This window comes from Lithobates pipiens, unplaced genomic scaffold (assembly GCF_037356315.1).
Source record: "Lithobates pipiens isolate NorthernLeopardFrog02 unplaced genomic scaffold, aLitPip1_a1.2 Scaffold_3, whole genome shotgun sequence".
Lineage (NCBI taxonomy): Eukaryota > Metazoa > Chordata > Amphibia > Anura > Ranidae > Lithobates > Lithobates pipiens.
In genome coordinates, this window is record NW_027507790.1 from 65,002,808 (window position 1) to 65,028,260 (window position 25,453).

Here is a 25,453-nt window from a genome sequence, read left to right on the forward strand (position 1 = left end):
TTGCATACACACGGTCGCACAAAGTTGAGGGAAAATCTGATCGTTCAGAATGCGGTGACGTACAACACGTATGATGGGACTATAAAGAGGGCAGTAGCCAATAGCTTTCGTCTCGTAATTTATTCTGAACATGCGTGGCACTTCGTCCATCGGAATTGTCTACACAAGATCAGAATTTAAACGATCGGATTTTGTTGTCGGAAAATTTTAGATCCAGCTCTCAAACTTTGCGTGTCGGAAATTCAGACGGAAAAAGTCACACTCGATTGGATTTTCTGAGAACAAGATCCAATCACAATTTTCTGTCGGAAAGTCCGACCGTGTGTACAAGGGCATTACAGGCATGACATGAAGAAGATGAGAGCTACAGAGTGCCTGACCAGAATTAAAACACTGGTGCTGATTTACTAAAGGCAAAAAGATTGTGCATTTTGCAGGTGTAATTTCTCCAGAGCTTAGTAAATGAGGGGAAGCGCTGCTAACTTCTATCATCCATTCATGTGCAAGCAAAAAATGCATTTCTTTTTTCCTTGCAAATGATTGGGTATTCTTTGCAAAGTGAAGTTTTACTGCATTTATCAACTGTACTTGTAGAGTCTATTTGTCTTTAGAAAATCCACCCCAGCATGTCTATGGGGCAAGTAACTATGGGCCATCCAAAAGTGTATATTACTTAAAGTATCTTTGTTATAATCGGACCCTTCTCTAGTCATCACTGACCAGTTCTCATAACTTAACCAACATGAAAAGCTTGGGAAGAGAGAGTATACCTCTGACGGTGACATTGATATTGTAGCACTGCTTCATAAAAATAAGCTTATTTTCAATGCTGTTTACTAATTGAAATAGCTTTGCATGCATCACTATGGAAACACTAGTCAGATGGTCTCCAGTGGCATATAATTGGGTAATCCATGGTAACGCGCTGATACCCAGATATTGCTTTCCTTCCGCAACGGCTTTTATTATCTCAGAACCAGGGATGACACATTTGTCCTTGTCTTCAGTATTATGACTTTTTCCTTATTTCGGCCAGAGCTTTCATTATGCTCCATATGTTGCTATAAGAAACCTTCAACCTTTCTAGTTCACACAGGAAACAACAAACAATGATTATGTAAATCATACTTGAGCTGTTCAGAGATTTGAAGGATTAAAGCGATGGTTGTGAGTGTAATAAATCAATGTTTTTTTTCTTTGGTCTGAATTTACAAGGCTGAATTCTTATACACTAAATAAAATATAACTTAAAATAGAGCATTGCGGGGGTTATTTACGAAAGGCAAATCCACTTAGCACTACAAGTGCAAACTAGAAGTGCAAAGTGCACTTGGAAGTGCAGTCGCTGTTCATACGAGGGGGACATGCAAGGAAGATAAAAAAAAAAACAGCATTTTAGCTTGCACATGATTGGATGATAAAATCAGCAGAGCTTCCCCTCATTTCAGATCTTCCCCTCTGATTTACAGCGACTGCACTTCCAAGTGCAATTTCAAGTGCACTTTGCACTTATAGTTTGCACTTGTAGTGCAAAGTGGATTTGCCTTTCATATATAACCCCCTATGTTTCCTAAGCCAGACACTGACAAAGTAATTGCTGCATACTTATATAAATTGTGCCTGAGTTCAGTGACTTATGGTGGCAATACATGCTTCCATTTTTTCATCCCTTCGATCAAAACAATGTAATCTGTAAACAATCAAATAGCCATAGCTTCCCTTCTGAGCAAGTTGAGCGTAATTTAGACTGGATGCGATCCAAGTGAGTCGATCAGCCAGGGTGGAATATTATCGATTGTTTAGCATCATTTAGCAGCACTGAGATGCTGTGTTTATTAACACAATCATATTTTGATCGATCAGATTATAAAATGACATGGGGAAAACAGAGAAGTGATTAATAACTTATGATCATAATTTATGATTGCATCCTAGCTATTGTTCAAAACCCACTTCCCTGTTTGTCTGATATATTGATCAAATATGTTATCGACTATAAATCAGTTATTCCAATCAGAAAATGTCAATCAGAAAATAAAATGATCACTTATCGAAGCATGTACGGCCACCATAAGACTTTGCAGATGTGTGGCAATAAAAGGGTTCTACATGCTGGATGAATCTCAGAGGGTCCATTATCTGTTTTAGGTGCCTCCAGCAAGTAGAATATTGTTAATTTGTATTATATTGTCATTTATTACACAAAGCCCATAGATAGTTGCCAAGTTTTGTTGCAGTTTAGTTATGTTAAATATTGTTCACAGGTGGCGGTGAATGTGTCTGGCTGTGTCCACAGAAGACTGGGTACACATCTATGCCGGTTGCGCTTAATGTATTTTTCAGGCACATTTTGTGGCGCATTTTTAAACCTGTGTTTTTGCATGCAGTTGTCATGCATTTTGCGTTTTTCTTTTTTTTTCTTTAACCACTTCAGCCCCAGAAGGTTTTACCCCCTTAAGACCAGGCCATTTTTTGCAATACGGCATTGCAACTGACAATTGCGCGGTCGTGCGACACTGTACTCGAACAAAATTGATGTCCTTTTTTTCCCACAAACAGAGCTTTCTTTTGGTGGTATTTAATCATCTCTGCGTTTTTTATTTTTTGGCTATAAACATAAAAGACAGACAATTTAATTGATTTTTACTTTCTGCTATAATACATATCCCAAAAAATATATATAAAAAAACAAATGTATTCATCAGTTTAGGCCAATATATTCTGCTACATATTTTTGGTAAAAAAAAAAATCACAATAAGCGTATATTGATTGGTTTATGCAAAAGTTATAGCATCTACAAAATAGGAGATAGATTTATGGACTTTTAATTTTTTTTTAAATGTTTTTACTGGTAATGGTGGTGATCTGCAATTTTTAGCAGGACTGCGACATTACGGAGAAGAAATCTGACCCCAAGTGACACTTTTTGGGAACCAGTGACAATAATACATTGATCAGTGCTATAAAAATGCACTGATCAATGTAAAAATGACACTGAAGGGGAAGGGGTTAAAACTAGGGGGGGCAATCAGGGGGTTCCCTGGGTGTGTTCTAACTGTGTGGGGGTTGGGCTGCCTGGGACAACAAAGAGATCGCTGTTCCTGATCACTAGGAACAGCAGATCTTAGAGTTTTCCCCTAACTGCCCTGTTTACATAGGCAGATCCCCTGCCTTGCCTCTCCATACCGCGATCGCAGGTGGCCAGCAGACATTGAGTGGGACGGGGCCTGCAGTTTAACATGCAGGAACCGACATACGGGTACGTCGGTTTGCGCAGAAGAGCAGACCCGGCTCTATATATACTGTGGCTGGTCAGCAAGTTGTTAAACACACTGTAAACACATTGTATATAGCTAGTTGCTAAGGAGCAAGCCAGGAAGCTGGCCGCAAAAAGGATTATGGAAGGCTCCTCAAAGAAAAGTAGGTATAAAGCGACCTCAGATGGTATGTGAAATTACAAAAAGGTAAACTTTATTGGACTTGTAAAAATATCACATGGAAATGGGAAAACCTCAACCCAACACTAAAATAACAACATTGTTATCTTGTATAAAAACAAACACGCAGGGCCCACACTCACATAGACATAACAGTGTGAAGATATATTGTCACTCTCAGACTGAGTGCCTCTTCAATGTCAAAAGCTCAACTGAGCTTTATGGTGATTAGATCAATACCGTACCAAAAAGAGCCTACATATAATCTCTGAACTCTATAAGCTTCTGGGCTCTGCCCCCACTATGCCAAATCGGCCTTTAGAGTAGTCAGCTGAACAAATAACACACATATAAACTCACACTCTAGCTCCATAGAATCCAAGATACAGAAAACTAACTACAAGCTCTTCAAGTTTTGATGCCAGGTACCTGCAGCTCTGTCATGTACCTACCCCGCGGTCACAGATCGTTGTTGGCACAAATGTGGTCAGGGGGGGGCACGTTCTTTCACCTCTTTTGGGAATGCCCTGCGATTGGACCTTTCTGGTTAGATATCAAAACTCAGGTAAAGGACGCTCTTGGGGTTGATGTCCCGATGTCCCTGGCTTGCTTCCTCCTGCATGTCCCTACTCTTCTGCTGAGCCATTATAAGAAAAGTGCATTACCGCACCTCTTGAAAGCGACTAAATGACTTACACCTATCTACTGGAAACATCCACAGGTGCCCACTAGAGAGGAGTGGCTCAGTAAAGTGTCTGAGATCAAGGAGGCAGAGGAGTGGGTAGTGACATGTAAGGACAGACGTGAGCACTTTACTAGTATTTGGGCACCTTGGCAGGAGCACACTGCTGATCCTGATCTAGTGCCGTTCAGCCTGGAGGTTGCTTTGTTGGAGTTGGCAGAAGCCTCGTTGAGAGTACCTACTTGAATTGTGCTGCTGATTCCTGAATCCAGTCTTTGCACTCCTGCCCAATGTTTTTGTTTTTCATTCTTTCCCAACAATCTGGATCATTGTGGGCAATTATATTATATGTTATGTGTTTTTGTTCAAGTTCGTGTTTTTGTTGTTGTTGTGCGATGTATATTGCACTGGGTGACATACCTGACCTATGGTTCTGCTATATTAGCTGGGTCTTCACCCTGGGTGGTCCTGGGATGAGCCCTGGTGGCATTGCTCCTGGACGGGGGTTTGATGGAGGCTTCGTTGCCCCCCCTCCCCCAATGAAGGAGGCAGTGGGTTACCCTGTGGTCATGGTGAGATGCCCTGGAGTGTGGAGTTGGCCCTCAGCGCGGGTCTCGTGTTTTATACAATAAGAATGCTCACCCATGTTAGCCCCTTGTTTCAAATAGGGGTAACCCCATTATTTATGACGTTTTACCTTTTCCCCTTTTCCCTTCTCCCTAGTTTTCCTTTTCTTCACTTTTATATCCCATATTTTTGTAGCTCTATATGCCGATGTATTTACCTCTGTTATTTTATTTGTAAACCCTCATAAGTAGGGCATCCTTGGCTATGCTGTAGAACACACACTGCAGAGAACCTGTTTTACAAATGAGGATTGCATTAAAAAAATACTATATCAAAATGACATAAAAGGGCACCAGCGTACTGAGCAATGTGGATCTTAAAATGGCACCAATGTACTGTGCAGTGCGGATCCTAATGTTTCTAAGGGCAAAGCGAGCTAAAAGTTAATCAGTAGATTGGAGAGAAAAAACTGACTGTCCATAATAGATAACCGTTCAATCATACATCAAATGTCACTGAAAGATATCCCAGGATTCCCAGCTGATTCCCCATGTGGGGTCCCACTCAGACCCATACCAGGCCCTTCAGTTCTGGTATGGATTTAGAGGGGACCCCCCCCACACCAAAATTGAAAAGAAAAATTGACGTGGGGTCCCCCCAAAATCAATACCAGACCTCTATCCGAGTATGCCACCTGGCAGGTCAGAAAAAGGAGGGGACGAACGAGCGACCCCTCCCCTCCTGAACCATACCAGGCATTGGGGGGTGTTTTGGGGTGGGCCAGGGTTGTGGGGAGAAGGCCCTCTTTCCACATCCCTGGCCGTTGGTTGTGGGGGTCTGCAGGCAGGGGGCTTATCAGAATCTGGAAGCTCCCTTTAAGACCCACGTATGGGAATGGGTATGGGGTACCAGGTACCCCTACCCATCCACCCAAAAAAAGCAGTGTAGTGTAGTGACGTCACCCAGAGAACCCGTCCCTTATGACGGCATGTGCCATCGCAAGGGGCAGGTTCTCCTGGTAATGTCACTGGATGGCCACACTCCATGGTTATATAAGAAATGGCAGACAACAGAGCTGACACAAAGGAGGAAGGCAGCGTCGGAGGAGGACCTTTTTATTTTTAGCTGGTCTTAAAGGGGGCTTCCAGATTCCGATAAGCCCACTGCCCGCAGAACCCCACAACCACTGGCCAGGGTTGTGCAGTCTTTCTTACTTTATATTATATAGTCAGTTCAGGTACAAACAGTTCATATTCAAACATTGTTTCTACATGTACAGGTCCTTCTCAAAAAATTAGCATATTGTGATAAAGTTCATTATTTTCTGTAATGTACTGATAAACATTAGACTTTCATATATTTTAGATTCATTACACACAACTGAAGTAGTTCAAGCCTTTTCTTGTTTTAATATTGATGATTTTGGCATACAGCTCCTGAAAACCCAAAAATCCTATCTCAAAAAATTAGCATATTTCATCCGACCAATAAAAGAAAAGTGTTTTTAATACAAAAAAAGTCAACCTTCAAATAATTATGTTCAGTTATGCACTCAATACTTGGTCGGGAATCCTTTTGCAGAAATGACTGCTTCAATGCGGCGTGGCATGGAGGCAACCAGCCTGTGGCACTGCTGAGGTGTTATGGAGGCCCAGGATGCTTCGATAGCGGCCTTAAGCTCATCCAGAGTGTTGGGTCTTGCGTCTCTCAACTTTCTCTTCCCAATATCCCACAGATTCTCTATGGGGTTCAGGTCAGGAGAGTTGGCAGGCCAATTGAGCACAGTAATACCATGGTCAGTAAACCATTTACCAGTGGTTTTGGCACTGTGAGCAGGTGCCAGGTCGTGCTGAAAAATGAAATCTTCATCTCCATAAAGCTTTTCAGCAGATGGAAGCATGAAGTGCTCCAAAATCTCCTGATAGCTAGCTGCATTGACCCTGCCCTTGATAAAACACAGAGGACCAACACCAGCAGCTGACATGGCACTCCAGACCATCACTGACTGTGGGTACTTGACACTGGACCTCAGGCATTTTGGCATTTCCCTCTCCCCAGTCTTCCTCCAGACTCTGGCACCTTGATTTCCGAATGACATGCAAAATTTGCTTTCATCCGAAAAAAGTACTTTGGACCACTGAGCAACAGTCCAGTGCTGCTTCTCTGTAGCCCAGGTCAGGCGCTTCTGCCGCTGTTTCTGGTTCAAAAGTGGCTTGACCTGGGGAATGCGGCACCTGTAGCCCATTTCCTGCACACGCCTGTTCACGGTGGCTCTGGATGTTTCTACTCCAGACTCAGTCCACTGCTTCCGCAGGTCCTCCAAGGTCTGGAATCGGTCCTTATCCACAATCTTCTTCAGGGTCCGGTCACCTCTTCTCGTTGTGCAGCGTTTTCTGCCACACTTTTTCCTTCCCACAGACTTCCCACTGAGGTGCCTTGATACAGCACTCTGGGAACAGCCTATTCGTTCAGAAATTTCTTTCTGTGTCTTACCCTCTTGCTTGAGGGTGTCAATGATGGCCTTCTGGACAGCAGTCAGGTCGGCAGTCTTACCCATGATTGCGGTTTTGAGTAATGAACCAGGCTGGGAGTTTTTAAAAGCCTCAGGAATCTTTTGCAGGTGTTTAGAGTTAATTAGTTGATTCAGATGATTAGGTTAATAGCTTGTTTAGAGAACCTTTTCATGATATGCTAATTTTTTGAGATAGGAATTTTGGGTTTTCATGAGCTATATGCCAAAATCATCAATATTAAAACAAGAAAAGGCTTGAACTACTTCAGTTGTGTGTAATGAATCTAAAATATATGAAAGTCTAATGTTTATCAGTACATTACAGAAAATAATGAACTTTATCACAATATGCTAATTTTTTTAGAAGGACCTGTATATAAAAGGTCTGATTGTTATAGAGAAGACATTCAAGCTATGTTCCAAGCTGCTTGGAGATTACAGTCTGGGAAGGATACATGTGCGCATGAAATATTCCAGCACCAAGTACAGGCTATGTTATCAAGCTTGAAGAAGATAAGTATTCTCAATAATTGACTGAAGGGAAGACAGGAAAAGGTAATACATTAAATAAACAGAGTAAAGGAATGTTTGCAAAGAAAAGAAAGGTAATAAAAAAGAATGCAGAAAAAGAGGAAAGCAATGAGATGTGTAGGGATGAGCCGAACACCCCCCGGTTCGGTTCGCACCAGAACTTGCGAACGACCCCCGCGTTCGGTACGAACGTTAGAACCCCATTGAAGTCTATGGGACTCGAACGTTCGAATTGGAAAGTGCTCATTTTAACGGCTAATATGCAAGATAGTGTCCTAAAAAGGGTTTGGCGACCTGCCTCCTGCCTCAGGGGACATGGGTCACTGCAAAAAAAAGTTTTAAAAACTACCGTTTTGGCGGGAGCACTGATTTTAATGACGATTAAAGTGAAAAAAAAAAGTGAAATATTCCTTTAAATATGGTGCCTGCGGGGTGTCTGTAGTATGCCTGTGAAGTGCCACGTGTTTCCCGTGTTTAGAACAGTCCCTGCACAAAATGACATTAAACGGAAATAACACCATTTAAAACTGCTTGCGATTTTAATGTTATATCTGGTTCCTGCAATATGGTTGAAAATCATTGAGAAACATGGCATGGGTAGCCCTCCCTGCCCATTACCAGCCTATTTGGGTCTTGTACGCATATTAAGGGGAACCCCGTACCCATATTAAAAAAAGGAAATGCGTGTGGCCCCCAGGCCCTATATACTCAGAACAGCAGTATACAGGCGGTGCAAACAAGACAGGGACTGTGTAGGTTTGTTGTGTTAAGTTGAATCTGTTTGTCATTTTCAACCGGTACATTTTTAAAGTGTAGCTCCAGTCAAAAAAACTATCTTTAAGCTTTTTGGAAAACATAGTGAAGGGTTATCACCCCTGTATAATTTGTTTTGTCGTCCATCTTTTTTCATCTCACTTGCTGCTGTCTCCTTGCGTTTGCAAGTAGGAGATGTTTGTAAGTTGGATGTTTGAAAGTAGGGGCCTGCCCTATATTATAGCGGTATGTACTGGGTACAGAGCACGCAGACAGCACGCACTCCTAACACTACTGACTGCAAGCTCTATTATTAACCACTTGTTAGCCCAATGTTTGCATAAAGTGAAAGATGAAGTTATGCTGAGTAAATAGATATCAAACATGTCACTCTTCAAAATTGCACATGCCCGTGGAATGGCGCCAAACGTCGCTACTTAAAAAATCCCCATAGGCGACGCTTTAAATATTTTTTTACTGGTTACATGTTTTGAGTTGCAGAGGAGGTCTAGGACTAGAATTATTGCTCTCGCTCTAACATTCTCGGCGATACCTCACATGTGTGGCACATGCGAGCACATGGGGACATGGGCGCTTTAATTTTTATTTTATTTTTTTATTGTTCATTTTACTTTATTTATTTTAATTTGACATTTTTTTTCCCAAAAATATATTTTTGATCACTTTTATTCCTATTACAAGAAATGTAAACATCCCTTGTAATAGGAATATGGGGTGACAGGTCCTCTTTACAGTGAAATCTGGGGGGTCAATATGACCCCACATCTCACCTCTAGGCTGGGAAGCCTGAAATAAAAAATAAAAAAAAGATTCTGGCTTTGATCGTACTGGCGAGTTGGTAGAAGCACCGGAGGGCGGTGAGGGGTGGGGGGCGTCTATGGCTGGGTATTTCAGGGTATCACCGAGTATGGCTGGGTATCTCTGAGTATGGCTGGGTATGGCAATTTATGGCAGGGTATTACAGAGTATTGGCGGGGTATTGGCGGGGTACTACAGAGTAATAGCAGGGTACTGCACTGCAGAGTAATGGCAGGGTACTGCACTGCAGAGTAATGGCGGGGTACTGCACTGCAGAGTAATGGCGGGGTACTGCACTGCAGAGTAATGGCGGGGTACTGCAGAGTAATGGCGGGGTACTGCACTGCAGAGTAATGGCAGGGTACTGCACTGCAGAGTAATGGCGGGGTACTGCACTGCAGAGTAATGGCGGGGTACTGCAGAGTAATGGCGGGGTACTGCACTGCAGAGTAATGGCAGGGTACTGCACTGCAGAGTAATGGCAGGGTACTGCACTGCAGAGTAATGGCGGGGTACTGCACTGCAGAGTAATGGCGGGGTACTGCAGAGTAATGGCGGGGTACTGCAGAGTAATGGTGGGGTACTGCAGAGTAATGGCAGGGTACTGCAGAGTATGCACTGGTATTGCAGAGTATTGGCAGGGAATTGAGGGGTTAAATTCGGTGAGCAGCGATGTGGGCACTGCAGATGCAGCCCACATCGCTGCTGACACCGATCTCTTTCCCCTCCGCTGTACCGATCGGTACAGAAAGGGGAGGTAGGAACAGGCGTCATAACATGACGCCGGTTTGTTTCCAAGTGATCACTCCGTCATTTGACGGAGCAATCACGTGGTAAACGGCCTGTGCAGCCCAGAAGAGAAAACAGACTGCTGAGAAACACCTAAAACTATGAGGGATGTAGTCCTCAGGGGACAGTTATCTATCAAGCCATGATTGGATGGGACTACAAGTCCCAGGAGGACAAAAAGCTGCAGAAGGATACAAAGGGAAGAGAAGCTCCGGCTCAGGACAGTCTTGTATGAGATGTTAGAGGTGACCAGAGGCTGAGCTGCTGAATTGGAGAGCTGCCTGTCATGAGTGTTCACTGCTGTGTTGGAGAGAGACTAGACTGCCATATCTGCACAGAGGGCACAGCTGTCAGAGAGACTCAGTAATCTGGAAAAAGGGATGTCACTTGTTTCATACGAGACTGTGAACGCCAACATCATAGGGAGCCAGAAAAGGCTTTTTAACTGACTGGTTAGAGGCCACAACCTCCCTAATCTCCTTTTAAAGGGACAGCCCTACTATAGCTTGAGACACAATTTGGGGACTAACACCACAAATAGATCAGGGCGCACCAACACAGGGCTCTGGGCCCCAATATATAATACAGAACTGGACACTCGGAGGGATTTTGAAAAGACTCAAAGACCTTTTAGCTTCAAGTACCATATTTAGTTAAGCCACCTGTAGATTTAGGGCTTAGGTACAGAAATACATGGTCATCTCATTGTTTGTTGTATTGTACAAACATTTGTATTTTGTGATTGTTTGTTGCTATTGCTGTTTTCTTATTGTTGCCTTGTTAGGCCACGCATAAGGCTGGCTTCTCAGAAAGAGCCTGCAGGCTCAGATGAAAAACACCAAGTGAATCTACACTCAAACGGTATCGCCGGACCAGCTGCGAGACACTGGTACCATATCATGGCTCTCTAAATTTATCTACATCCTTCAGTTACATTCAAGTCTGTGGCAGAGACTTTATTCACAAGTGTTCTACATTCAAGTCTGTGGCAGAGACTTTATTCACAAGTGTTCTACATCCAAGTCTGTGGCAGAGACTTTATTCACAAGTGTTCTACATTCAAGTCTGTGGCAGAGACTTTATTCACAAGTGTTCTACATCCAAGTCTGTGGCAGAGACTTTATTCACAAGTGTTCTACATCCAAGTCTTTTGCACTTCCTACCTAACCCCCTACCCTTCATTGAGAGACTGTCCTGTCTACTTGTTGCCAAATAAATATACTAAAGGTGGATAAAGTGTCAGTTTCTGCAGTTGTTTGAGCCATCTACCTTGGGAAACCCCTAGACGTACACGAGGTCAAGAAGGTAACGGTAAGTCCAATCAAACCAGCCGCTCCTTCGGGGCTCAGTGCTACACATACATACGATTTGTTGTTTTTAAACACTGCTACAGCAGCCTGTATGCCAAGTTATCAATATTGTAGGAAAGTGTGTGATTATGCCACAAAAATAGGGAAACTTATTCACCGGCAGCTATTAACATTTCTGATTGCCCATGCAGGGTGATAAAATTGTCTGGGACACTTGGACATAAAATCTGTCATAGGTATCAATGGGTGTCATTATACTAGAAGAAATTAAACTATGAAATAGTTGAGATTCTCCTGGAATCTTCAACTACAACAATAAACAGTGAAAAAACATAAAACCATCTACTGAAATCAGGTCACTAGGTGAATTAGATGTATCAAGCTACAGTGTGTGTGGGGAAGAGGGGGGTCGTATCTAGTGTAAATCTATCTCATAGGAAAGTATTTATATATATATATATATATATATATATATATATATATATATATATATATATATATATTTGAGACCACTGTAATCTACTGCAATGTATATGCAAAGATGTGAGCCAGGTTTGAAACAATTATACAAAAATCTGAGCCAGATATCAGATATACTGTAAACGCAAAAATCTGAGACTGATTTGCACTCAAAACACATGCAGTGATCAGTGACGTGTTTTATATTGGCAGAGAGTTGTAGAGCTGGGATTAATGAATCAAGGAGTTTTTCTCACAATTTGTTATATTGCGCCTGTCTTGCACTGCCTTGCCCTGTTCCCATAGATATTATACACATTTATTTTTGTTATATATTTATAAAAAAAATGTAGGTAAAGTGAAGCCCTGGGTAAAGGAGAGAAAAAACATGGATGGAGGGTCGGCATGACAGAGATTAAAGGGATTTGGGCCTAGGAGGGGTTTCAGCCTAGTCTTAAAGAAAATATAAGTTGTAGATAGTTACTTGACTGGTGCCCAGGCCAGGAACAGGTGAAGATGCAGGGAGTGGTCATACTAGGGGTCTCAGCAGGTCTTCAGTCAGAGGGAAGCTGCATTGGGGAAAACTTCCCTCCCCTTTTTTTTCTGGACTTTGCTTCTGCCCCCCCCCTTTTTTAAGGAAGCTATCTTGTTTTTAACCACTTGCCGACCACCCGCCATGGTTATACATTGGCTGTTTGAAGTTGGATATCGTTGTGGCAGCAGCTAGCTCCCATAACCCCGGTATCCACTTCAGTGGTCAGACAGCTTTCAGATAAAAGTAGTCTCAGCGGCAGGTTCACCACAAGATCACTTTTGATGTTTCTAAAAGATTTTTATTGAGAAAGATCTGTTTCTCCACTGCTTACTGGAGCCACCGGCAGCGCCAGGGGTGATCGGGTCCTGTCCCCTCTGTAGTATGGAGCTAAGTGAGGGGGAAGATGGCTCCTACCTGGCTCCATACCATTGCAGAGCGGAAGCGACGTCAAAACGTCACTTCCGCCCATAGCTCTTAAAGGGACTTGTTTTTTTTTTCAAACAACATTTTTTTTGTATTGCATTTTATTGTAAATATGAGATCTGAGGTCTTTTTGACCCCAGATCTCATATTTAAGAAGCCCTGTCATGCTTTTTTCCTATTACAAGTAAAAGTGGTCTCAGCAACAGGTTTGCCGCAAGATCAATTTTGATGTTTACAAACGTTTTTTTATTGAGAAAGGTCTGTTTCTCCAGTGCCCTCCGCCCATAACTCTTAAAGGGACTTTTTTTCCCCCCAAACTATATTTTTTTTAATTGTATTTTAGTGTAAATATGAGATTGGAGGTCTTTTTGGCCCCAGATCTCATATTTAAGAGGTCTTGCCATGTTTTTTTTTTTTAATAAGTATTTATTAAGTACGGTAATAGGAATAAAAGTGACACCATTTTTTTTTTAAAGAACAGTGTAAAAATAAAAAATAAAAAAGTAAATAAGTAAATACTGTATTTATTGGCGTATAACACTCACTTTTTCACCCTGAAAATCGGGTGCAAATAGCATGTGCGTGTTATACGCCAATACTTCAATTTTAGCTGCCTCGGAGGGGACAGGGAGGGGGCGGGGCGAGCGCCGTTAGATTACATACAGTGAGAATCTCCTGTTTACTTGGCGGCCTCTGTAATAGGAAGTCCCGTCTCCTGGGCCGCCTATGGACCACTGTTCTGTCTATCATAGGGGATTTTCACTGTTTGTAATCTGTTGGCGCTCATCCTCCCCCCATTCCCTCTAGGCTGCAGATGGGCATCAGTTTGGCTGCACTGATGGCATTGGTGAGGCTGCTGCATTGATGGCACTTGTAAGGCTGCAGATGGGCATTGATCAGGCTGCATTGATGGCAATGGTGAGGCTGCAGGTGGGCACTGACCCTTCTTTTGCTTCAAAGTTCCTTATTTAAATGTAAGGGGGTTTTTTTCATGAAACTTCCCTCTTAAAATGAATGTGCGTGTTATACGTCGATAAATACAGTAAATAAAAAGTAAAATAAATGTAAAAAATGTTTTTTTACGCCGAGCTTGTGTGCAGAAGCGAATGCATACATGAGTAGTGCCCGCACATGGAAACGATGTTCAAACCACACAAACCACACAAGTTTGTCGCTATTCCAGGAGCAGGTGCAATTTTGAAGCGTGACATCATTTTTCACAATATAAAAAAAAAAAACTGGGCTTACTTAACTGTTGTTTTATTTTTTAATTGAAAAAGGTGTATTTTTTCCAAAAAAAGTGCGCTTGTAAGACTGCTGTGCAAATTCAGTGTGAGAGAAAGTATTTCAACAACCGCCACTTTAAAAAGACAAACAATCTTTGGCGCACTAAGTGGCTGGATGGAATGAGCATGGGCAATGAGAATAAAAGTTCAATGTAAAAACAAAATCAGTGGAATAAAATGTTGGCTATGGATGGCTGTCGGCTCAAATGAGCTAGAAGGAACTCTGCAGAAACAAATACAATAAGAGCAGCGCCATCTAAGTGAACGCCCGATGAAGAAGCACACATGCTCCGAACGCGTGCACCACCCCACTTCATTTGAGCCAATGTGACATCAGCCGGCCCTTACAGAGTGTACCCATGGACCAGGAAGCACTGGGAGCAACCAGCGTAGCCATGACCGAAGGTGCCTCTCTGTATGCCACAGCCTGTCCTCTCCCAGAGCAGATGAACACCCTATTTCTTCTAAAGCGCTGACATTCTATTATTCTGTGTTATTCTACTGCTTGGAATTAAAGTATATACATTGCTACATGTAGTGCTGCTCTTCTTCTTGTTTTTGTAATGGTTGACAGCAGCTAGTTCCCAGGTTGATTACTCAAGGATCTCTTTGCCCTCTTTTATGAATATTTGTTTGCTGATATGTAAAATATATATATTTAGTCATTTTTATTGTATTAATAACTGCAAGAAATATTTTTTTATTATTGCCTACAGACAGTTCTGCTTTAAAGGCATATAGTACTTGATTGCTAGGCAACCATGGTATAGCTAAATAATTAAGGTGATGCAAAGCACATGTTATATAGCAAACTATATTTGCATACATTAAAGTAATGTGCATGTAATCCAGATGGACATATTTTATTACATTAAATATATTTGACTGTGGATTTCAGGCTAGAATTCTGCAGTGGGTTTGCTTCATGTACTTGTGGGATAAATAGGGATGTGGGTTGGTTGCAGTACTGGTTGCTGTGGGCTAGCTTCAGAATTGGGTTTTAGCTTGTACTTTATTTACATACAGGGGGCATATGGAAGCTTGTTTTTTACTTATATTAAGCAGGTAAAAATATATGAGAATCTCAAATTTTTTAAACCTGGAAGCAGTCTCTAGCATACTTTGGTACTTGGCAGCAGTCTTTCAATCACTTGTAATAAGTCCAAAAGCAGACGGATGGGGATCTAGTCGGATGAAAATGGACAGGCAGTTTGTTTGCATTCGACCACCCCATAGAGAACAGAGGGATATGTCCGTGTCCGCTCTGCCTCAGCAGACCTGTCATCTGCCTGTTTAGCAGGGATCAGTGGACAGATCCCCAGCTGAGCAGGCAGATCCGCTTGATGGCGTCTGCCCTGCGTGAAAGGCCTTAATCTTTGATAACATGTCAGCAGTCTCTAACAGCTTCCATAGCAGCATCTAACTGTCCCTTTTAATAAGTCACCCGTGTCTAATACAACAATATATATCTCACAATTATGGCAGATTTATATAAAGGTGAGAGCGAATTCTGCTTTAATACAGTAATCTTCTGTAATAAGACAGCTCTCTTGCAACTCTTGTAAAATGGCAGCTTCTTATAAGATGGCAGCAATAAAAGAGTTTCAGGCAAGGTCGTGGTTACAATAGAGTTCATATTCTGGGTATGGGCAATACTGTGGGTCACAGCTCACAGGTTGGGCTAAGAATAGGTCAACAGTACTTGTACAGGTCTTTATTCAAGCCTGCAAGCAGTATGACAAAATGATCAATAGAATTGCTATTTAGCCTTCTGAGCAGCAGCTAGATACAGTAAGCTATAGTAAATACGTACATACAAAAGTTTACTGGAAGTGATAATACTATAAATTCTAAGCCTGGATGTCATGCATCGCTGCATTTATAATTCCACTCTCCTTTAGCTGTTTGATATTTGAAAATTGAATAATCATAAAGCTGCAACAAATTCCATTATACTTACAACAATGACGAAAAGTGCTGGTGCCACAAATGCCCATATTGCTCCTTTCTGAAGAGACAGCCAACAGCTGGAAAAGAAAATTCACATTTTACCACAAACCTCAGACTGTAAATTTTAATAAGAAACTACAGACAACAAAAAAATGGAAGTTTGTATTTAGGTTATCCAAAAAATAATATGTTTGTGCTACAGCCAGGAAGTCTGCACAATTTACCTTAACCTGAATGTTATGTAATCCATTGCAGCTAGATCCCACAATCTCTTTAGTGTGCCTCTAGGAAGACCACAGGCATTCAGTGCTATTAGGTTGGCAGATTCACAATTCTCACTCTAATATCACACTGCACGGTGTCCTCAAGAGGTTATACCAAACTTTTATGCTACGGACATTCTGATAACAAAATTGTGTATTTTTTTCCAATGGATGTTGGCTCAAACTTGAATTACATACACATGGCCACACAAATGTTGTTGGAAATTCCGAACGTCAAGAACGCTGTGACGTACAATACGTGCATCGAGCAAAGAAAAATTAAGTTCAATAGCCGTGCAGCTCTTCTGCTTGATTTCCGAGCATGCGTGGACTTTTGTGTGTCAGAATTGTGTACACACGCTCGGAATTTCCAACAACTAGTCTTCTCGTCAGAAAATTTGAGGACCTGCTCTCAAACAGTTTTTGTCGGAAATTCCGACATAAAATGTCCGATGGAGTAAACAAATGGTCGGAATTTCCGACAACAAGCTCACATGGAGCATTTGTTGTTGGAAAATCCTATTGTGTGTACGGCCCATTACAATTCCTGAGCCACAGAGGTAATTTTAACCATACTGGAAGCATGACAAAATAAGTGAAATGACGGGGAATTTTAGTAAGGGTGAGGTTGGTACAAATAGAGTAGCAGGTAACAGAAGAAGGCAAAGGACAGGGATGTATTTGCATAATGACATTTAGAGTCACAAAACTATTCCAATGCATAAAAAAAAATGGGGCTACCAGTGGTGCAACATTAAAACAGTGCAGATTGCAACATGTTTACTACTGCAACAAATAAACCATAATTCACGTTCCATGCTTTCGTAGAATGTAACATGTGCCTCAGAAATAGGAAAATCCGTATTTGCAAACGTTTGCATGAATGTTTCAATTTGTTTGGCATATAATCAAAAAGTTAGGCATGGGTGCGTAGAATAAGCGCATTTGTGTGCCAAGCAGTAGGTGGTTCAGCAGTATAACTTGCCTCCCACAAATCTGCAGAGCGACAGCCAATGCTACCTTTGTAAGAAGGTCCAGCACAGAGGGGATCAGTGTTTACATCGACAGCTTGGCTGTGACAGGGAGATCCTGTGTCTGTACATCTCAACTCTATGGATGGATCTTATGCTGGAGACCCCTAGCTAGATGTGGGTGTATTATTGATGTCAATAATACATTTCTTCACATTTTAGCACTCCTCTTGCACTCTTCTTGTTTCTACTTCAGATGGCACAACTGATGCAATGACAAGAAGTAAAAAATATATTTTTAATCATACCTAAAACATCATACCCTTAGCTTTTAGCACTAAGCTCAGATCTCAGTTCCGAACTTTTATCCTGACAGTAACCTAGATTAAGCTTTGATCTGGTGATTGTATCTTTATTATTTTTATATTTGTTACACACATACTTTTTTATTTATTTACATTCTTCTCCTCTGAATAAGAGAAAAAGATACATTGTATATTTTCTCTATTCAAAAGGAGAAATAGAGGTGGTAGTCAATTACAAGCTATCAACCCGATCACAAGATCAAGACCCAGTCCTTCCGATGCTTGAATGCAAGACTAGCAGCTGTTGATGTCAGTTTTGGTGTTTGAGTTGGGAATGTGCTTCCAGCCGAAATGCCAATGCATATATAGAAGGCCAACTTCCATGACACCACATACATGTGTGACAGCAGTGGTAAGAAGATAAACATTTTAGGTAGAATAGGAAAGGGTTAGAACACTTTATGCTGTTTGCGTTCCACTAGAAAGATTTCCCTTCACTTCCCATTTCAAGACACTCTGGGGTTTATTTACTAAAGCTGGAGTGTGAAAAAACAGTCTAACTTCTAGAAAGAAACCAATCGGTTTCCAGGTTTTATTACCAAAGCTTAATTGAACAAGCTGAGGTTAGAAGCTCATTGGTTTCAATGCAGAAGTGGACCTGATTTTGCACTCTCCAGCTAGTAAATAAACCCCAATGGTATGTAATAGAAAATCTCTCTATGGTGAGGGAAAATACAATTTTGGAAAGTCTGTCACTGAAACAAGTGCCTGCATTTGAAAAAGAAAAACTAAATAAACACCTCACCCCCTGTTGCGGTGACAAATGTACAATTTCAGATGTTCCTTCCTTTTCAGCTTGACAATGGTCACCAGGACAAGCAGAGAGAGTAAATCTCCCAATCAATGACACAGACAACAATAAAACACTGAAAAGGCCTATCAAGAATGACTTTATTTAAAACAAAGAAAATATTTTAACTGCTTGCCAGCCAGCCACCATCATTATAGAGTAGCAGGTTGGCACAGCTGCGCAAACCGCCTAAGGTGTACGTCAGCCACTTTAAGAGCTATAGGGGGTGCACACGCCCCCAGAGGCACAACGCCGGAGCAGATGCGCGGACGCAATGTCCTTTGGCGACCTGCGATTGCTCCTCAGAGAGCCAGAACGGGGATCTGTCAATGTAAACAGACAGATCCATGTTCTGTCAGGGAAGTAGAGAGAGATCTGTTGTTCCTAGTGATCAGGAACAGTGATCTCTCTCTACTTTCTGTCAGTCCACATCCCCCATAGTTAGGAACACCTCCCTAGGGAAAAGCTAACAACTTGATCACCCTCTAGTGTTAACCCCTTCCCTGCCAGTGACATTTATACAGTAATCAGTGACTATTTTTAGCTGGTCCCAAAAAAGTGTCAAAATTGTCCGATCTGTCTGCTCCAACATCGCAGTCCCACTAAAAATTACTAGTAAAAAAATAATAATAATAAAAATGACATAAATATATCCTCTATTTTGTAGATGCTATAAATTTTGCGCAAATCAATATACACTTATTGCGGATTTTTTTTTAAATCAAAAATATGTACAAGAATACATATTGGCCTAAAAACTTTTGAAGAATTATTTTTTTAGGTTATTAATTATAGCAAAAGGTAGAAACATTATTTTTTCAAAACTGTCGCTATTTTTTTGTTTATAACGCAAAAAATAAAAAACACAAAGGTGATCAAATACCACCAAAAGAAAGCGCTATTTGTGGGGAAAAAAATACATCAATTTTGTTTGGGTACAACGTTGCATGACCACGCAATTGTCAGTTAAAGCAATGCAGTGCCGTATCGCACAAAATGGCCTGGTCAGGAAGTTGGTAAATCCTTCTGGGGCTGACGTAGTTAAATTCCGCCAATAGTAAGGGACTGCGCCTCGATTCTACAAAATTGTTTGCTATGCAGAATCAGCAAATGTATAAACTATAGGTTTTATTTACTCATAAAGTAGTTTCTATCACACATAGTAGTGCGTATGATAGGTGTTCACTGTAATTGGGCTGATTTACTAAAGAAGTGGGGAATTTTCACAAAATTGTGTTATTATTCACTAAATAGTGTTAATTTCACAAAATTGTGTTAATATTCCCTTTAATTATCCAATCATGTGATATGCCAATTTCTATTCACGTTTAATACATGTACAGATGAAGTAAGCAAACAAAGCCTTGTTTCTAACTTCTGTGGGGCCTATCAATGTTGTTTCTGGTAAATATATTAGCCATTTGAGCCATGATTCTTGGCGACCTATTGACTAGGAGATATTTTATTTAAAATGTAAGTACAAAGGAGACACAGTGCTACTAAAAAGAACAACAGAAGATATGAAAACACAAGTAGGATGGAAACAACCTTATCTGACATGGTCTTTCAGTAAAACCACTAATCTGTAAAGTAATGTTATTTTCTATAATAGTCAAATGATGATGTTTCTGGGGAATTGTAAGGAGCCCTTACAGTTGAATATAAAGATGTACTGAATTTCCAGTCCAAGCTGAGCAGCCCAGGGCTAAGAAGCAAAGACGTCTGCCTCAGGCAATATCTTTTGCACTAAAAGAGCGGTTGAAAAAGACAATTTTCTGTCAGGAAAGTTTTAGGTTTTCAGAGAATGTTTGCAGTGCCAGCAGGGCAAATTTTCTTTTTTCAATAAAAAAGCAAATGATTTAGCATAGCGAGAGAGAAAAAAGCTCCCAAAGCAAAACACAATATATGGCAAGCTTTAAGCTTATTTGTTGCTGATGTTGAAGGATTTAGCAAAAGAAATATATGTATTTGTATCAGTTTTTGGGAAGGCGGCTCTCCTGGGCATTTGATAAATGACCACGTTAATGCCTGTCATTGTACTCAGTCTATAAACCTGAGAGGGGTTTATTCTTCGTGCAGTGATGGAGTGATCTAATCTCATGTTCCCAGGGTACATATTTTGAGGACGTAGGCACATGTGGCATTCTTGCAAGAAAAATGAGTGTCTGGTGCCAGTCAGCTCTCTTTCTACATCACTTATTCTACTCTTAAAGATGAAATAGTTTCCAGCTTTTCAGTTGTGCTTAAAGATCAGAACATAGGAAAGCAAAAGGCCGGTGACCCAGAATTTATCCGGACAAATTAATTTTACTATTCATTATTTGCAATTTTAGATGCTTTGCCCCCGTAGAAAGATATAATTTTATTTTTGGAGTCTCTGTATTTGAATGGTCAGACTTCATTCTGCCAAGTGCTGCTCTTCCCTAAGAGTCTGCAAAAGATGAAGTCTGCTATACAGTATGTTACCAAACAGTACAGGAACAGGCAAATAAAGTTTTTTCTTTTGAAAAATTATTAAGTCTCGTCCTTCTCTGTCTCTGCACAATTTTCCCAGTGATACAGAATATTAATTGTTTCCACAGTACTCATATACAGCTAAAACTTAATATGAATATAAATTTTCTTGTTCAATATTTTTATTGAAATTTGTATACAAATTATAACAATTATCGTAACATGGGATACACATATGGACAGTAGAATCATATCTATATATTCACTACAACAACTGATCTCACAGGAGTGGTGAAATCAAAGATAATAGATATAATATGAATTAGTTATAAATATGAAGACCTAAATAGAGGTAAAAAGTTATAAATGAGATCTATAAAACATGCCTCCAGACCACCCTTCCACCCCCTTCGGGCTCAAGCTGTGGACGGATGAAATTAAAAACGTTGTTACAAACAATAATTAAAAAGGGATAAGGTGTAGGTGTGGTGCTGTTCCGAAATAGTTTTGGGATTGTTCCTTTGCGCTGAGTATTTCTTTCTTTTCTACAAACAATAATTAGGCCATGTAAAATACTTGAGAAAAAATATGAAAAAAAAAAAAAAAGAGCAATACTCTCCTTACAAATTGTTAGCTGTATATAACTTATTTAAAGAGAAAAGTTGTAATAATCTAACACTTATAAAAGCAATATTCATTATTAAATATAAATATAAATATTATGCAAAATGCTTTTTCTAAAACACTACTGCTACCTGCATAAATCTGAGTAGTCAGATGGCATTGTCCCCCCGTGACTCCAGGCTGTATATTGTCTGCTTCGGCTTTAGTTACTTTTTCCCTTATTTACCCTAAGTAACAACTAGAAAATATACAATCAATCTGATAAGCCTTGATTTTTTCTCTGCTGGTCACACGAATAAATACCAGATGTTAAAGCGGAGGTCCACCCTAAAGTGGACCTTCCGCTCATCGGAACCCCCCCCCCTCCGGCGCCACAATTGGCACCTTTCAGGGGGGAGGGGGGTGCAGATACCTGTACAGTACAGGTATCTGTACCCACTTCCGGGATAGCTCTCTGTGGAAAGGGGCGTATATTACGCCCCTTTCCGCAAGTGCCCGCCCCTTCCCGCAAGTGCCCCGCTGCCTGCTGGGAAAACACACAGATCCCAGAGGCAGCTGGGACCCTCCTTATTGCGCAGCGCGGCTCGCGCATGCGCAGTAGGGAACCGGGAAATGAAGCCGAAAGGCTCCATTTCCTGATTCCCATACCCAAGATGGCGGCGGCAGCACCCGAGATACGATCTACAGATCGGCTTCGGGTGCCGACATCGCGGTAAGTGTCACTAATTTTAAAAGTCAGGTAAGTGTCACTATTTTAAAAGTCAGCAGCTGCAGTATTTGTAGCTGCTGGCTTTAAAAAAAAAAAAAAAAAAATGCGGAGTCCCGGTGGACTCCCGCTTTAAGTTGGCTATACACAGGAAGAATTGACTTAAAACATTTTAGTTTTAGGAATGTTTGTAATTGTTACTGGGGTCAAATTGACATTCGCTTTCGACTGCGGTGACGAGAAAATTTCAAGGAGCAGGATTAAAAATTATTTTCAAACACTGACACTTTTTTAACATTGAATGTTGTTTTCATTTGGAGAAGTCCATTCATTCCAAGATCAAATGTTAAAAGCAAATATTTTTTGAAGTACTTTCAAATTACATTTGTCAAGTCACCAAATGCACTGATTATAATTTTCATATGAATGTTTGCACAAACATGCATTCAAAAATCTATTACTCTATGACCAGTTTAGTGTAGCTCCTCTTTACCCCCTGAAGGCAGTTAGAGACCCATAAGTGGCTTAGTAGGCTCAGTTTTTACCTCTGGGTTGGATTCTTGACTAGCTATGGAGTGTGAAGAATTGGGTGTTAGTTCATTTTTAAAGGGCTGAGTTTATTCAATCCCAAAAGCCCTGGGAGTGAGGAACTAGGGCACAAACTCCAAAACCTACTTACAATTGATACAGAAAAAGGACATATATAGGCCTAAACCAGAACACTATTTCTGACTGTAAAGCAATATCAGCACTTAAATTCCATGAATGAAACACCAGACTTCCCGTGAGGTCCAGGCTTATAGCCAGCTTATTTCGACAATTCTCCTGCAGCCGTAGGTAACTCCTGGTGATTCTATCCAGGTTCCAGCTTCACTTTTCCTGTGTAAATCCTTCAGCTAAAGACTGGAGGCTGAGAGACCCCAAACCCAGGCCTTTCTTCATAAAGCATGTGTCCTCCCAGGCCAGCATGGCTAGAAGGTGAGAGAGGAGCTACACACATCCTACCCTAGCATAATCTAAAGGGCAGGAGAGCATCCATAAGGTTCCCCTAAATATTTTTGCCTTTCCCTTCAACATGCACCACTGGCAATAAATCTCCTAGTGGTTGGTCAGGGAGATATAAATACTCATCACCCAGGTCACCCCCTTACACTATTGCCAGAGACAACAACAGCAGGCATAAGCAAGCAATAACTAGAGCTTAGGAGAAATTCTACAGAAGCAGATCTACTGTAGAAGTTTAAAATATAAGTAAAACATTTGTGTATATATGTACATAAAAAAAAAAAATTACAAATGCCTTTTTTCTCTCATAAAGGAAGCAATACAAACAGGATACTTTTCAACACAAGTACATGGTATCAAAGACGCATATCAGAAATATGAAATGTTGGGAGTAACATATTCTTTAACCACTTATGGACCTCTGTACACCAATTTATGTCCTGACTTTGAAGAGGAATATCGTTGTTATGGCAGCAGATAGACCCCGGGATCCTCTTCTTTCAGCCGGCAGTCCATTTTTCGATAAGAGTGGTCTCTGCGGCAGATTCACCGCAAGATCACTTTTATTGGCACCGGGAGAGGGCCATCCCCCTCCCACCACGCTCCGGTGCCCTCCACAGCTTACCGGAGCCATTGGCAGTGGCAGAGGCGATCGGATGTTGCGCCTTCCTTGGCATGGAGACAAGTGAGGGGAAGACGGCCCCCACTCGTCTCCATACCATTGCAGGGCGGAAGCGTCATCAAAATGTCCCTTTCGCCCATAGCTCTTAAAGGGACATTTTTTAAAATTATTTTTTTAACCACATGCCAACGGGCCATAGCCGAAAGACGGCTACAGCACAGCCAGGTTATTCTGGGAGGGTGTTCATGGACGTCCTCCCAGAATCTTGCTCTCGCACCCGTAAACATCTGTGACCGCCAGATCTGGAAGACTCGGCACATCACGGATTGTGGTAAACGGCTGCTGGTAGCAGCCGTTTACCATGTGATCGCTCAAATGACGGAGCGATCACTTGTAAACAAACAGCATCATGTCATGATGCCGGTTCCTCCCTCCCCTCTCTGTACAGCGCTGCTCAGTGACAATACTCTGCAGTACTCTGCTGCCCATACTGCGCAATACTCTGCCAATACTCTGAAACACTGTGCAATACTCTGCCAATACTCTGCAACACTGTGCAATACTCTGCAATATTGTGCAATACTCTGCCAATACTCTGCAACACTGAAATACTTTGTAATACTCTGCCAATACTCTCCAATACTCTGTCAATACTCGCCAATACTCTGCAATAAATTTTAACAGAAACAAATAATTTTTTTTAACCGAATTTTCAGTCTTTTTTTATTTATAGCGCAAAAAAATAAAAAAACCCAGCGGTGATTAAATACCACCAAAAGAAAGCTCTATTTGTGTGAAAAAAAGACAAACATTTCATATAGGTACAGTGTTGCATGACTGAGTAATTGTCATTAAAAGTGTGAGAGCACCGAAAGCTGAAAATTGGTCTGGTTAGGAAGGGGGTTTAACGGCCCAGTGGTCAAGTGGTTAAATGCCAATTTTTGCATTTTGGTGTAAATATGAGATCTGAGATCTTTTTGACCCCAGATCTCATATTTAAGAGGTTCTGTCATACTTTTTTTCAAGGGACGTTTACATTCCTTGTAATAGGAATAAAGGTTACACATTTTTTTTTAAAGGAACAGAGTAAACAGAATAAAACATAAAAGGTAAAATAAAGAAGAAAAAAAAAGTTTAAACGTTCCCTGCCCCGCCTGAGCTCACGTGCAGAAGCGAACGCATATGTGAGTAGCGCCTGCATATGAAAACTGTGTTAAAACCACACGTGAGGTATCGTCGCGATCGGTAGAGCAAGAACAATAATTCTAGCTCTAGATCTCCTCTGTAACTCAAAACATGCAACCTGTAAAAAATTGTAAACGCCGCCTATGGAGATTTTTAAGGGTAAAAGTTTGTCACCGTTCCACGAGCGGGCGCAATTTTGAAGCGTGACATGTTTGGTATCAATTTACTCGACACAACATTCTCTTTCGCAATATAAAAAAAAATTGGGTTAACTTTACTGTTGTCTTATTTTTTAATTCAAAAAAGTGTATTTTTTAAAAAAAAAGTGTGCTTGTAAGACCGCTGCACAAATACAGTGTGACAGAAATTATTGCAACAAGCATTTTATTCTCTAGGGTGTTGGAAAAGAAATTA

The 25,453-nt window shown here is 41.1% G+C and overlaps 1 protein-coding gene across 2 annotated transcripts in view; it reads right to left on the reverse strand.

Annotated features, from left to right (window-relative positions):
• The window catches only part of ADGRD1 (adhesion G protein-coupled receptor D1), an 843,751-nt gene that overhangs the window by 138,683 nt on the left and 679,615 nt on the right, over positions 1–25,453 (reverse strand). For both annotated transcript variants that reach the window (XM_077461779.1, XM_077461778.1), the window contains one exon: positions 16,065–16,131. In XM_077461779.1, the coding sequence (XP_077317905.1) occupies positions 16,065–16,131 (67 nt within the window). The remainder of the gene's footprint in view (positions 1–16,064; positions 16,132–25,453) is intronic.